Source organism: Cyanistes caeruleus, chromosome 3 (assembly GCF_971803275.1).
Source record: "Cyanistes caeruleus chromosome 3, bCyaCae1.hap1.1, whole genome shotgun sequence".
NCBI classification, from domain to species: domain Eukaryota; kingdom Metazoa; phylum Chordata; class Aves; order Passeriformes; family Paridae; genus Cyanistes; species Cyanistes caeruleus.
In genome coordinates, this window is record NC_141703.1 from 59,093,508 (window position 1) to 59,109,548 (window position 16,041).

The following is a 16,041-nucleotide window of genomic DNA, read 5'->3' on the forward strand; positions in this document are numbered from 1 at the left end:
ATGCCTCCATATCAGCCAGTAAGGAGAGGTGGACAAATCTGTTTTATTGTCTAGGACATTGTTTTTCTCATTTTGAATCTTGCAGGAGCAATGACAGCATGTCTGAAAATGTCAAAAAGTTTCAGAGATGTTTTTTCTTACCTTTCCCTGACTCTTCTAAGTCTAAATATTTTCATCAGCACACAAACATAATCGTAATTGCTGACGCATTCTCATGGAACAGCACCTGATCTCTGTTTTCAGTATGTCTGGCCGTAACTAAATACGAGAGTCTTCCCCAGTGAGTATTTAACAGGACTGGTACTTTAGCTGCTCAGACAGCTTACATTTAAAACGAGCAAGAGACAGCACAAGAGCAACACTCCGCAGCTATAGCATCTATAAACATCAGGTTTGCTTTGTCTTCAGGACAAGTGCTAGAATCCTCCTCCTAAGAAGAAGGAAGGCACTCCATGGAGAACACCCTGGCTGATGGAGCTGGGGCCGTGACTGCCTCTGCCTGAGCGCTCCCTGCGTGTCCCCTGCCACCTGCTCTTCCCCTCGGGTCATCCTCTGGAATTAAGTGGCCCAGCTGCCCCCAGGGCGGTGCCCGCTGCTCACCCATGTCCGGAGCAGGGCAATAACCACGGACAGACGCCGGCCCAGTGCGGTGGCGATGGGGAAGGAAGGGGATCTCGGGGGTGGCCGGGCAGCGCTGCTGTCGCATGCAAAGCCTCGGGCGCTCGCTGCGAGGGAGCTGCTGCCTCCTGGTCGCGCTGTGTGCCCCGTCCTGCCGGCAGTCTTGGGGCTGGGCAAGGCTGCCCCAGTCCTGTGTTCCCGTGGCGCTCCCTCCCTGCAGCCGGGGCTGGGCTTAGCGCAGCGCGACCCTTCCCGAGGAGCCGCGCTCCCTCTGAAGGGCGGCCGCGGGCGGCATTCCCGGCTGGCGCTGGCGCTGGCGCTGTTGGCGGGGCCGCGGCCTCTGGGACAGCCGGCCCGGAGCACCTGCACCGCCCGGGGCCGCCCCGGCCCGCCCCTCCCGGCCCCGGCGCTATAAGAGGCTCGGCAGCGGCGCTGGGGCATCTCCGCCCGCCGCCATGAAGTCTCCTCCAGCCCAGCGCCCGGCGGGGCAAGGTGGGACAGGCTGGCGGGACCCCTTCTCTTCCCCCCCTTCTCTTCTCGCCCATCTCTTCCCTCCTCTCTCCTCCCTCCCTCCCTTTCCCTCTGCCGGGGTGGGGGCGCGGGGGGCGGGCGGGTCCGGTCCGGTCCGGTCCGGTCCGGTTCGGTTCTGACGCCGCTGCCGCCGCCCCGCAGCGCCGGGGGAGGACGGCGGGGGCCTGGCGGAGGCGCTGGGCGAGTTCGACGCGGTGCTGGCCGAGTTCTCCTGCCCCGCCGGCCGGCGCCGCTTCTTCTACGGCGAGCACCTGGAGCGCATGAAGCGGCGGAGCAGCGCCAGCGTCAGCGACAGCAGCGGCCTCAGCGACTCCGAGAGTGAGTGTCCGTCTGTCCGTCCGTCCGTGCCGGCTGTGCGGGGGGCGGCCGGGAGCGAGGCTCCAGAGCGGGCGTCACACCAGCACCCTCTTCGGGAGAGGCAGGGATCCGGGACCCCGTCTGCTTCTATAAAAGCAGCGCCTTCTCCTTTACGTTCTGGGCTTAGAAGTCGCAGGGATGCACGGTCCGGCCCCGCTGGTTTTGCTCGCTGAACAGAGGGGAGAGTTGCTGGAGTAGAGCCTAAAAAGCTGTGGGAGAAGGTAGGGGCTGCCAGCCGGCTGCGGGACACCGGGACGTGCCGATATCCGCAGTGAAAAATGTCTCTCAGCTTCCCAGGGACTGTCCGCTGTGTCTCCAGAACCATCCGGACAGAGCGAGCCAAAACGCGCTTCCCACAACAGGTGGAAACTCACCCAGATTTCCCGTTATAAGAATGGTTATCCATCCATCATCCATCTGGATGGAACACAGGGTTACGGCTGTTTCAGAAGTGCTGACTTTAAGCTTCCTTGTGCCCAATTACACTAGATAGATACCTATGGTGTGTGCAGAACGTGGAACAGGAAGGGTAGGAAGCTAATTGGAGCAAGACAATAAAGAATTGAAATGAAATTTTTTTCTAGCTAATTTGGAAAAGAATTCAACCCCTCTTACTGACTTTACTAATCAGGGAGAGAAAACATCTTTCCTCTTGCAGATCGTGAGGCTGGAAACCGCTGTTCTCAAAGAGAGCAGTAGGTCACTTTCTCAGAAGTAAGTCCTGCTAAATGCAGACTACAACCAGTTGGTCTGGATTTTGTGTTTGGTTTGGCTTTCTTTTTTTCTTTTTTTCTTTTTTTCTTTTTTTCTTTTTTCTTTTTTTCTTTTTTCTTTTTTTTTTTTTTTTTTTTTTTTTTTTAGGTTTAGTTCCAAACTATATGGAAGTTTGGTGAAACTTACCTGTTTTGCAGTATTTATAATAAGACTGCTCCTCTAGTATCTGTTCTGCCTCTTTATCAGTTCAGGGACTCGAGGTGCATTTCTGTTGATTTAGTGCTTAAACACTAATGCTGTCTCCCTAGTACTTGAGCTGTGAGAGCACAGATCCTCACATTATCAGAGCCCTTTATTTCATCATCCAAGGATTACATGGATCATTTAATTCAATTCATTGACAGATATTGTTTTACCTCCCCTGAACTTGGATACCTTGCCTAGCACTGCCTTTGGGTTTTTTTTCTGTGGAAATACACACGCCAGGATGCTGTTTTTCTGTTTCATAATGTAGTGAGTGTAGAACTCCTTCAAAGAATCTCTCTGCCTCCAAGGAGGATTTCAAACTGTGTGCCCAATTTAGACTGAACGTTTTTCTTTTGGATGGCTGAGGTTGTGTAAGGTGAAGTTCTGCCTTTACTGAGTCAAACTGGCAGCCCTAGTGCTACTACTTCTTGTGCAGTGTGTATTGGTGTGATTTGTCAACCTCTCACATACACTTACTGTGTCACACAATTGAGACCCTTGTAATGACAGACCAAAATAGTCTACTGTTGAAAAAATTATAAAAACCCCAACCCTGTATCTAGAACTTACTATTCTTGTATGAAGAAATGCTAAGTAACTACAGATAGCTATCTGCTATGGTTCAAAAAACTTTAATCTTGAAAACTGCCTAAAATTGCTCTCTTAGAATTGGCAAGAAGGATCTTTGGAGGAAGGTTACAGTGCTCTCTGGCATGGCAGAGGGCCTGGTGAGAAAACAGCATGCTCATGTAAACAGGCAGATCAGATCTTCAGGAAGATCTGGAAAATAAAAATCTGTGTGATATATCTGCATGGATTTAGGCTGAAGACAGTAGTGGAGTAGTAGGATAGACAGGGTCTGATGGCTCTATACAAAGTCCTCAAAGATCTTGTATGAGGAATTTGTCAAGTTTTCAAATCCTGTCCCATGCCTGAGTCCCTCCCTTGGTGGTGCATCATGTGAAAGGTGTCTCTAGAGAAGCCAAAATCACTGCCTTCTGGACACTGGCATATAGGGCACCAGGAGGGTGCACCAGAGTCTGTGAGGATATGTTTAAGGGAAAGGAAACAAAACCAGCTAGCTCTGTTTGTGACTCGGGAAAGGCCTGGCAAAACACTTCTTCCTAAAGAAGTCACTCGGTGCAGTCAGCTTTTTATTTTGAAGTTAGAGTAGGATTGGAGAGGAATTGTGGATTTATGAAGAGTTCCTTTTATAACACAGGCTCTGGTGTCTGATGTAATCCAGCTACACTCCCTACATCTATTTTAAGAATAAACGCAGGGAGTTGCCTACTTACCCAGGTTCTTCTGGTTCAAACTCAAGTATTTCTTGAGTTTATTTTCCCTTTGATTTCTGCAATTTAGTGTTAGCCAGTATAGTGCTGAATTCATGACTTTGTTCTTCCTGTGATAAGGCTTAGGTTAAAATACCACTGCAGAATCAAGGGGTAACTGGGCTGAAAGAGTGAAGTTCTGATAACACGAATCTTTAAAAGCCATATCATCTGCAGGTCGTTTGCATGATCATCTTGTTCATGAAGGTTCTTTACATCTTTGAAAAATCCTGTTATCCAGTGCCAAGACTATTGCAAGTACACTTTATCAGGCGTGTATAGAACAGTTCAGACTATTGTGTTTCAGTGCTATCTGTTGTTTGCTGTTCAATCTAATCCTCCTAACTGATGTGGTGTGGCTGAAGGTTAGGCTTACATATCTTTTGGCCACTCCTGCAGTGATATCTTTCCATTCAGGGATGGAACTGTAAGGGGAGGAAACATTTTAAACTGTTGCGACTGTTTGTTTCAGTGTCCCCGAATCAGCCTTAAATTCAGAGTCATGAGAAGCTACCAACAGATATCAAGTGGTTGTACTTGAGCAGTACTGCTTAGTAGGGTAAGGAAAACCTTTACTCTCCTGGGGTTTCTGCCATGAGCATGAGCCCATTTAATTTAACAGAAAAGTTTGCAGAAGATCTCTGTCAATGCAGTTAATCCTGCAAATATTCTGTTACCCTTAAGATCTCCTGAGGCAGCTAGCTCCAAAAATACTGCTTTAAATTCTTATATTACATATTTCTGCCTCTTGAGAAAAGGTAGGGCTTTGAAGACTCTGTGAAAAACGGGTGAAATAGTACTTTGTTCTCCCACATCTTGTCCTGTCATTTGACTAAATGATCTTTGGACGAGGTCTGGCTGGGCTGTGGTGAAGCCTTGTTGGCAGCACAATGGGCTCCAGAGCTCGCGGAGAGGCTCACGCGTGCAGATGTGTGTGATCATCTCGGCCCACGCGTATTACACGAACCACCACAGCTGACTGGGTCAGTGCTGGAAATCATGCTGCAATGCTGAGCTACTCCAGCATTCCAGAGCTTCTGGGCTGAGTGAGTTGTGACTGAAACCAGCTATGTTTCAGCTTGATGTATTCAAACGAATTGGAGTCTAGCAGCTTCATTCTTTAGGTTATTAACTCTGCTGGGGCTTCTAAGCTGGGGAATACTTTATAACTCTTTGCTATTCACCATGTATCTTGGCTGTGATAAAGGAGGATTTGTGCTAGAGAGTGCTGTGCTGGCAGAAGCTGCTAGTGTAGATGCAGCTGTATTAATGAACTTACAGACAGCATTGTCTCCTTGTGTCGGAATAAGCTTGCAAAGAAGAGTGCAGGCTCGCCTGTGTAATGCATGCCCAGCCAGTGCACAGTGCCAGTACAGTATATGGCAGTGTCAGGACAGTCTTCCAAGTCTAGGCTTAGGATAATGAATGGGAAGCTAGATTTTGAGAGGTTGAGAAGAGAAGTGCTTTGTTGTTTCTTGGGCCAAAGTTACAATAACACTGAGAAGCTACATCGTAATCTGTTGTGCTGCCAGAAATGTTGGACACTTGTAGTTCCAGGTGTTCTTGAGGCAGGTTCAGCTTCCTGCCTCTCAGTTAAATGCATTGCAAAATAAGTTTATTAATTCAATTCTTGTGTTCATACAGCCAGCAGTGTTTCTTTGTAGTTATTTTTTTAGTGGTAAGTAAATGGTTTCTGAGCAATGCCTCATGGCTTTTAAACACAAGAAAGAAATCCTGAGTGCATCTAGAACTCTTAGTTTCATGATTTTAAAATTAAGTACATTAACCCCTACATCTGTAGGGGTTGAGCAGGATCTTTTAACACTCAGTGCTTTGTGTAGTGCCAGCACTTGTGTTTATATGGATGTGGCTGTGGATGTCTCCATGTGCTCATGCTAATGCCTAGGCTGTCCAGAGATCACTGGCATCAGCCACTGTTAGTACTGCTGCACTCACCCCAAAAAACCTGTTTACACTATCAGTCTATGTAACCATAAAGAAGGCAACAGAAATTATTGAAGATGTAAAATATTTTCCAAATGCTTAAGTAGTCTGGGACTATCAGGCAAAAAAGAGATGTTTTGGGTGGGGACAATGCAGTCTTCTGGAGAATCCTAAGTGACATTAGGAAAGTGACTGCTACCTCACCAGTATGAGGAAATCAAGTTAAATTAGCATGTTTCAACGAAATGAGGTGTTATTTCTTTCATGAGCAGTTAAAGATACTGCCTTAAGGTATTATTGGTATTACAAGTTCACATACTCAAAAGTAACTTGATAAAATCCCAGCAGGAGGGATGGGGCCATTGGGGACTGCTTGGGCTGGTGCCACTGCTGTCTCAGGACAGAGACTGGTGTGTGCATTGAGAGCACTTGGTTGAGCTCATCCTGCAGCTACCACTGTGTGGCTGCACCACTCTAAAGCTCCTCTACAGGCATCTGCAGTGAGTTGTTGTGAGAGACAGGATGTGAAGTAGATGAGCCTTTGGTCTCTGCAGCAAATGCCAGCCTTGTAACATAAAAAGGAGGTAGATTGTGTCTGTGAACTTCCAATGGCTTGCCTCAAACAAGAAGACAATAAAATGCTTATAACAAAAAAAAAGTGAAGTGAGACTCTTCTAGAGAAAGTCCCTTTTATTGAATGATCTGAGAAATAAATTTTTATTACGTTACTGGTATGTTCAAGGGGAAGAAAAAATTGAAGTTTCAGGTGCATAGCCTTCTCCACAGGTGTTTCAGTGTGCTGAGAAAAGCACTTTTTCATAGGTTTTCCCATTCTTGTCCCTCCAGCACACCCATTGCCCTTACTCATTAGAAATGAAGATTAGTTGAGGGTAGGCTGGAGTTGGAAACTGCCTCGTAGCTCGTAAGCATGGTGGGGAGTGGGAAGGTCAGCTTTGTATGTAATGAGAAGACATGCTTGTACATCTGGATTTCAGGCTTCCTAGAGCCTTCCCTATAGCTATGTAATTTGAAATCCTTTAAATGATGCTTAGATGTGTCAGTAGAGAAAAGGTGTCATTTTTTGGTCAGTATTGGAACAGATGTTTGTTAGCTAGGCAAAATCCCCACAAAAATAAACAATGCAGCCAAGAGAAACTGTGGTGATGGTGATGGTAAAAATGAACACTGTCCGTGGGGGCTGAAACATACGCATTGTGAAACGGGCTTTTTGTATCATAAATATTTCTCACTTCTACTGGTGACATTACAGTTTCCAGATTTTTTGTTCTGCTTTTTTAGCAAGTAGGCTATGTTCTGTTAGGAATTAGTTGTGCAGTCTGCTCATTAAGGGCTGAGTTCCTGTTTTATAATGAATTCGTGGTTTGTGGACACTTGAGTGGGCTTGTGAAGCTTCTCTCTGAAAGCTTTAGGGATGTGCTTTAAACTTTTCCCCTAGAACTTTCCCCACTGAAAACTGCAGTAAAAATTTTACCAACTCCAGTGCTCTTCAAAATTGTACCTTGAGCCATGGTACCAGAAAGAGCATTATATTAAAGAAGCTACACAGCTGAACTTTTCCATCGTCTGTTTTAAAATGAAAAGTTTGAGGTTTTCCTCCTTCAGTCCATTACTGTCGAGAGCCTTTCAATTACTCATTTCATGGGGGCATTTCTATATTTACATGGTGTTGCCATGGTTTATTTTGTGGTTTAACCATATACTGGAACAGTAAAGTTGTACTAACTACAGATTACTTTGCCAAAATAAAAGATACCCATATTTATTCTTACCCCCTAATTTTGCAGTGTAGCTTGACTGATGCAAATCAACTCCCTGATAAAACTCTCAGATTTTAAGGCTTTTTTTTTTTTTAAGAGGCTATTTGAATTTTTTGTTATTTTTTAAACAGCTGAAGTGGCATAGTTTATATATATAAACACAGGGACTAGAATCAATGTACAAAGTGAAAAATAAGTAATGAATTACAAACTTGCAGTGGGAGTGAAGGAGCTGGATGAGGAAGGACAGCAGCAATGAGATCCCTGGCATCAGCCCCATGTTATTGGGTTGCAGAGGATGTTGTATTTTTCTAGCAGTGGAACTCTTCCAAGGGCCATTATTGGAGGTAAATGAGCAAATCTTGGCCTTGGCAGCTGGTAGAGAGCAAAGATTGAAGTGTCCTTTTCCCAGAGCTTTCTGCCCTACAGCCACACTTTGCCAAAGAGGATATTTTTCTGTGGTGGATGTCATAAGTATTTTTTAACACTACATTGTTTTCAGCAGTTATGGTGACCTTGCTGGTGGAGTCAATGCATTCCTCCTTACATCACTAGAATTTCTGATGCTTGGTGGCATGAATAAGCCACAGTCAGTAGCTAAAGTATATTTTTACTTTGAGAAAGATAAATGTTGATATTTTCCTGAAACTATTATAACCCATCAGAAGATAACACTGTTTTGTGAAAACACTTCACCTTTTGAAACTAGAAAGAAAACATTCAGAGATTTAAAGCAACAGTTTTGTCATATTTTATCTTTGCCCAGTTGTAAATATTTCCCAGCATAAGGTTTGTGGAAGCCAGTATGAAATAACATTTTCTCATGTTAACCCAGCCTTGCCACATTTGGTGTCTGGGTGTTAGGAGTAGAGATTTGACATTAAAAATATTCTCAGATTTATAACCATAGATCTCTGTGTTTTTTATTAGTTCAATGAGCTCTAAAACCTTTAAAATATGAATTTTAAGGGAAATTTCTTGTTCCCTTCTTTTCAAATAAATAGCCTGAAAAGTGTTTTATCTTTGGTCTCTTCTGTCAGTGTTTCAGTGAATTACAGTCTTGGCTACAGCTCTGTTTGAGTGAGCTATTACAAGTTACTTGGCTTTTTTAGTGATGGTGGGAGTTTTGTCCTGAACAGCTAGAATTTTCCATTCTGTGTTTTAGTCACTGGGGTTTGCATCTTGGCTGAAAAAAATGTGGCCTTAGTAGGTAATTGGTCTGTAAACTGATTTCAGAGGAAATTTTTCATACCTTTAATGGAGAGAAAGGATCAGTTAATGTACAGGGTTCATGTGTAGTACAGCACTGGTGACACACATCATTACAGAACACTAACAGGTTTCTTTCACCCTTAGGTTATTTTTATTTTTTTTTCTGTTTTTAGGAGCTAATTTTAAAACAGCTTATCTTTTTCCCCCCATTTTTCTGCCTAAAATTGTCTAGTTTCTGCATTGTATATGAAGACACACCTTGATGTCCTAGGCAATGTGCCAAGTACATGGAGACCATGGACATGTTTGTATCACAGTGGTGCCTTTTTGTAGAGCTGCAGTTTTCAGGCCACTGGCTTGAAGCTGCAGGACCAGCAGTTTTAGTGTCTCTAGCAGGATGACATTGCCTCCTTCCAGTGGAGCCAGGATTAATACCTTGGGTGCCCTGTATGTCAAGATGCTTTTTGAGATTAAGGCCTCCTCTAAAATACAAGAACATCAAAATGGTATTGGGGCCTTTTCTATTCCTTTCCAGGACATATAAGGCTTTCTTTGAAAGATCACCTAAAATAAGATTATAAGATATTTTGTGTACCAGTGTACTGTTTCGTGAACTCCAGACAGTCACAGAATAAAATAATTAAAAATGCCATACCTAAAGCAGCAGAGTAATGTGATAATGGGTGAGAGTGATGTGAGTAATGGAGAAAGGAGTGCACTTGCTTTGGGGATAAAGGACATCACTAAATATAGTCTTTATCCTGGGGGGCTGTCCTTGTCCCGGAGCGCTCTATTCAGGATTTTTTGGTAACTTTCAAAAAATTGAGGTAATGGAATTTCCCAGAATATTGTGAATTAGGCAGGTCCTACCAGGTCTAATTTTGCTGATGTGGGATAATCATAATTTCTGTTTCATTTTTCAAATGGTGCTGACTTCAGGGCAAGCTAACACTTTCCTTACTGGGGATGAGGATTGAGACTAGGGCTGCTTTCTTTTTAATAGTAAGAGTGGGAGCAGAAACCTTCAAACAATAAAGGATTTATTTATTCCCTTTTCTGGTTTTGGGGACTTTGAATTCTACAGACTTTGAAGTCTGTTTAGGAAAAGCTGCATTTTGGGTTTCAATTATATTGCAAGCTTGCAAAAGGTGTCAAATTTACTTTATAATGCTGCTCTTTTACAGGTGCAGATTCCCTCTACAGAAATAGTTTCAGTCTCAGTGATGAAAAGCTCAACTCTTCAACTGCATCTACTCCAAGCTTGCCATCCCCTTCTGTAACTCCTTGTAAAGGTATCTTAATTTTAACTGTTGGCATTTCTTCCTAATCCTCAATTATATGGGCTTCTTGCTGGGAACCAGGATTCACATGTTTGCATGGACTTTTTTTTCTTTTGGTGTTTTTTTGCTTTGTTGGTTTTTTTTTTTTGGTTTTACTTTTGTTGCTGTTTTTGGTTTTTTGGTTTTATTTTAATGACAACAAAACTAAGGATTACTGTTGTGCACACTACAGCTCCAATTATTGCTGTCTTGATTGTAAATGGCAATAGCATTCTGTATCTGCACTTGTCAGGTGGCCTGGAAATTCTCTTGGTTTTGAAACACTGAGCTAAAAAATTTGTTTTCTGGCTGATAAGGATTAATTATTAACTTGTGTTACTTCTTTACTGAAGCAACTAAGTGGCTTAAGTGTCCCATTTTTCTATAAAAATGCTCAGCCCGAATGCAGGGGCAGAGGGACTCCTCTGAAGCCATGTACTGCCATTTAACACCATTGCTCAGATCCATACAGACCTCACACAGTGCTTACACAAGCCATGTAGCAGCAATTCCTTCCTCCTTTGAAGCTATGCTGTTTCAGAGAGGCTTCTGTCTTGCAGCTGGTCTGACTTCCAAGGACAGTGTTTCATTCATGCTAATTTGGATTAGCTCTGGAGCAGACATATCCAATAAGTGAACACTCATACATGTGTAGCACATGGTGCTTTTGTTACAACTACTCTCCTCAGCTGTGTGTTCAATGCTTTCATACCTTTTCCACAGTGACCAGTCACAAAAAAACAAATCAAGTGCTTTCTTTTCAATTCGTGGTATATTAGGGAGAAATAATTAGTAACAGTTTCTCTGAAGTAGCAAAAAAAGAGCTCAGTTAAACTGACAGGAAATATTTGGCAAAGAATTACACTAAAGGACAAAATGTTCTTCTTGATGAGAAGACAGAAGGAGTTGGAACTGACTTGGAAAAGATCTCAGAAATGAGATAAAGAAGCAACTTGCTGTAAAAACTACATTGAACGGAACCAGTGGTGTTGCCAGGAGTGGGAAATTTGGTGGATGTTTGGTTCCAAATTTATAGTGTATGGACCAAGATCAAAGCATCTGGCAGTACAGCAAACCCGTGATACTGACATGATTTTAAAGGGCTGAGATTTGAGTAGGACTGGGAGCTCATTTGGATTGATTGGGGGCATGCATCATCTGAAGAGATGAAACAGGAAAGGTGGCCACAGTAGCAAAGACATAGATCAATCGATATGTATCTTTTATTCTTCACTGCAACCCCTTCGTTTTAAGGAGACTACAGAAAGTATTCCTTTGTGTTGCTTCTGTCAAATAGAAAACTATCAAAGCTAGAATTTCAGTTCACTCTCCCATGTTCTCTAAGTGCTTTTGGACATTGCAGCAACTCTACTGAGCTTTGCTGATGATAATCCACAGCATGTTTGGTACCTCTGAAAATTATTTGGAGGCTCGTACATTCCTAGAGTTTCTTCTAGCCAGAGAAAATGTCATGCCTAAGTACTGACCCTTATTTTGCAGCAAAGCTTGGAGACACAAAAGAACTGGAGGACTTCATTGCTGATCTTGACAGGACTCTAGAAAGTGAGTAGATTTTTTTTGCATCTCACTTGGTACTTGTTACAAAGAGTGTTGAAGACCAATCTATAGGGAAAGAGGGAAGGGAAAAATATAAATAGTTTCTATGATGTGGCTTCATTTTAGTTTTCTAGTCCTGTGGATAAGATCTGGATAAGAACTAAACTAAAGTCCTGTGGATCATTATCTGGATAAGAACAGACTCAATTCAGACTGTCTGTATGTTCAAGTTTAGCCTGTGTGACAAAGGCTGAACTCAATGAACCCCTGGTCCCACCTCTGAGTCAGCTGCAATTCACCCCTGTCAAGGATCCCTCCTTGACAGTGGATCAATAAATAAACATCAGTTTCTTAAATACTCAAAACTCAGTTTGAAAACTGATGATCTATTTCTTCATTGTAAAACTAAGTAACTGGAGGAGTATCCTTAGGTGAGGAAAAAACATTTTGTTCTAGGCTTTGCTTTATGAAAGAATTAAGGAGCAGATATCTGTATCTGTTGACTTAATGTCAAAATCCTGTTTGTGATTGTCTTTACCAGGAATGGAATATGGATCACTTTTTCTGCCACTATCTAGAAATTGTATCTTTCAGCTACAGAGATGAATTTCTCATTATGATTTTTAAAGAAAAACAAACAAAAATCTGGCCACCTATTGCCAAACATGTACTCTGCCTATTCCTTTTGCTTCATCCTCTTCTGTTGTGGACATAATACCATTTCTTTTGTGTTTCAGGTTGAAGTTTTTTTTTTGTGTGGAACAAGGCTATAGAGCCCAAACCAACAAGTTGTAGGACTAGACCTAAAAAGCAGCATAAACAAAGCTCTCTCAAACTGTGAACTGAGAGTTTTGTGTATTCATTAGGTATTTTCCCTTCCCTGTATTTCTGGAAGATGTGCACTTAATTCAAGACAGCTGCCCTTATGAGCTCCCTGCTTCCCTGCTGTCTTACTTGCATCTTAATCCTGGTTTCACTTCTCATACTTAAAATACATTTTCTAGTTTCCTGTATTCTGTTGTGGATGTAAGCTTGAGCTAACTCCATCTTTACCACTGAAACGGAATTGATCACTCTTCTGAAAAAAGTCCAAGGTTTAGAAGGTTTGTGTGGGACAATGAAAGGCCAGACAGGTAAATATTTCCACTGCTGTATCTTGCACAGCCATGTTGCAGCTCTAAAGGGGCTGCCTGTTATATGTAGGTTTCATTTTTCCCTTGCAAAAGTACATCAAAGGTGAAGGCAGGAACTACCACCTGCTCTAGTGGTTTTGTGCTTCTATTTTTGGTATGACTTTTTTATTCTTTTTTATATATTTTTTTATTAATCCTAACTAGACAAATCTCCAGTGATCTCAGCAGAGTTTCATTTGTACACTACCACTGTACAGTGAGGAAGAAGTCCAACTTCCATCTGGTATTTATCATCACATTTTTGAGGAGTTGTAGGTATGCTTGAGGTTACACAGAACTTTGTACAGATACCATTTCAAACCTAATGCACTTGTTAGAACAGTACCTGCCTTGGCATTTTTGCACATCAGCATTTCAGCTTTCATGTTAACTTAAAAAAACCCCACGTAATTCGGCTTATCAGGCAGTCTAGCAAGGTGTCTGATATGTCAACAACATGCAATCTTATTTAATAGAGAACTTAATGATCTTTCTTGTTCTGTATTTTCAGGTATGTGAAATGAATTTTCAACATTGTGCTTGCATGTGAATGTCCTCTGAAGGATAAGTGACATCAATCAGTGAGAACTGCTGCCCTTGTCTGATAACTTTGCTCCCCAAGATATCCTCTGAACATAACCTTTGTGGACTCCTACAAGTATTTAACTGGCAACATTGGTGGTTTTTATTTTTTTTTTTTTTTTCACTTTGCAGCAGATGAAATAAGTTAACTTAAATGTTAGAGCTGTATTTTGCTTTAAAATATAGCTTGAATTTTAATTTTAATTTAAAGTTGCTTTTATGCAAATATATTTGTAATTTTATATAGTTGAAAACTTTAATGCTTTTTTCCATTATAATATATTTTTGTATGCAAATAAATCCTGAGCTGGAATCCAGATGTCTGGAAGCTTCCTATGAACATTCAAACTCTGAAATATAAGTGCAAATTAAACTCTTATTGAAAACAACATGTTTCAAAATAGCTTAATAATGGTATATTTCCTGTAAGGCAAAATTTGTTATTCTTGTTTAATGTGGTTGCTTAAATAAGAGAGCTTTGTACTCTGTAAAATTAATACAATCAGGAAAATAATAAATTTGGTCAAACTGTTACTTCAGGTTTGTGTTAATACAAATGAAATAAGACTTACTGGACATTTGAACAGTAACACCTTTTTTAAACACTGTGTAAAAGCTGGTTTTAAACTCTGAGACCATTTGACATGAAGCACTCACTATTTGAAGGTCAGACATTTTGGCTCATCAGTTCAAAGGTATGGAGGTCCTGTACCACTGAGAAATTACTTGTGTCTGGATGGTTCTAACACCAGCCCTTGGGTCTGGAACAGTCAACAACTCTGAAAAGACTTCAGATCAGTGTGCTGCTGAGAGAGGGAAGGTGGACCTGTACTTTTATGAGGAACCTGATTCTTTCCATATGCATTAGGCTCTGGGAATGCCATTATGTGAGCTCTCCTCCTGCTGCTGCAGGCATTACACCTGGCTCTGCTGTCTGTGCTCTCCAGTCTCTTCAGTGAGCTGGGGCTGGGCTGGTTTGAACTCCTGCCTAATTTTGACCAAAGCTGTCTCGTGAGCAGTTGCTTGAACAGCTCAGTTATTGTGCTCCCTTGCTGTGTTATCTTTGAGAGTGTCTGGAGTGTGTGTGTACCTGTGGCACAGCTACCTGCTTAGGGGACCTTAAAGGACACTTAGACCTGCCTTCTGCATCTTGGAGAAAACCTACTGTGTATCCCTAATAGGAACACCATAAGGATATTGCAGATCTATCTCCCTGGATTTTACATTTCCTAAAAATTGACCAAAATATTTGGGTTTTATTAAACACCACAACTTTATTTTTTTTTTTTCTCCCAGTTTTATTCATTAGTAAGAAAATAAAAACTCTGAACTGGGTACATTTTTATCAGTCTGAAAGAGTCTTGAGGTTGTTATGTGAGTTTTTTCCTTCTGTCAGGCATTCACAGTGTGTGGTGAAGTGTGTTCCTGGAGAAGAAACATTCCTTTCAGCATTTCCTACTGCAGGTTCTGTTGGTAAATTGTCCCTTAGACTAGAAAGGGAGTGAAATTAATTAGGAGGGTAAAGTTTCATGCTTGCAGTAGGTTAACTTTCAGATCTGTGAAGGAAATAGTTATGATTCAGGTTTGAGACTGATGTCCTTCTCCTTGCTCTGAGACCTTCTCAGAGGCTCCTGTGTCACAGGAAGTGTAAAATTCACTGCTACTATGCTGTAAGCATACAGGAGCAATTACTGCTTTTTGTTTCCTCTGTGGAACTTGAGGGGGATGTCTGCCCCTCCTGCTCAGTTCCAGATGTGAAGGGATTCCTTTGACTTGTATAGGACTTCTATTAAATGTGGAGACACTGTGCCTTTCAGCGGGAGCTGAGGAAAGGGGAACCGGGACAGCAGGGACAAGTTTGTGCTTCCCTTTTCAGAAACATGCTTAGGATAAGCATGTTTTTAAACCTGCAGGAATAGCAGCAGCAGCTTTGTCTATGTTTCTATATTTTAGTGCTAGCTGATAGTGTGAACAAAGGGGTGGCCACTTCAAGGGATCCTGAGGCGGTGGGAGATGGACCCCTGTTTGCTCCTCTGTTCCTCAGGTTGGATTGTTTGAGGCATGAGTTTTCCACTTCTGCATATTCAGATGTTGCTTGATCCTATTGAATACTCTGTGCCTATAATCAGTATTTAAAGTCAGATGTCTCCCTTTATAGGTTGAAATCAGTACAAATGTGCAGTGCTTTGGAATGGCAATACTTTGTCCTTACAGACACCCAATTTTGAAGGTTTTTCTGGTGTAAGTAAAGGTTTTAGCGAGGTGTGTTCCTCATTTTGTCTAACGTCAGTGGTGATGGAGATGGGGATTAAGTCACCATCTGTTTGGGTTTTTTAATCTTGTTTATGCGTGAACAGGTGGAGACTTCTTGCTTATACAGCAGATCTGGAGATCATCAGCTGCAAATCTGGGAGTATCTTCTGTGGAGCTGTTTATCTGAATTCCTGCCAGTTTAAGTTCAATTTTCAATGTGTCAGAAGAAAGGCACTAACATAGATGTCATTTCACTGGAGGATGCTTATGACTTAAGTTCATCATCTGATTACATATGGCACTGAAAAATGCATTGCTGGTAAAAGTTCTGTCATGCTTTATCCCCAAGGAACATTGCTGGAGACTGCACTGTCCTTATGGGCCTGGCTGACTTTTCAGTCCTTGTTTTGACCTCCCTCTCATG

General features: G+C 42.2%; 1 protein-coding gene across 1 annotated transcript; it reads left to right on the top strand.

Moving 5' to 3' along the window:
• The first annotated feature begins 1,004 nt into the window (after positions 1–1,004).
• RGCC (regulator of cell cycle) lies at positions 1,005–13,898 on the top strand. Its single transcript, XM_086881200.1, has 5 exons — positions 1,005–1,110; positions 1,291–1,467; positions 9,919–10,026; positions 11,554–11,616; positions 13,294–13,898. The coding sequence occupies exons 1-5, from the start codon at positions 1,074–1,076 to the stop codon at positions 13,299–13,301; spliced, it is 393 nt and encodes a 130-aa protein (XP_086737326.1). The 5' UTR covers positions 1,005–1,073; the 3' UTR covers positions 13,302–13,898.
• Positions 13,899–16,041: the final 2,143 nt, after the last annotated feature.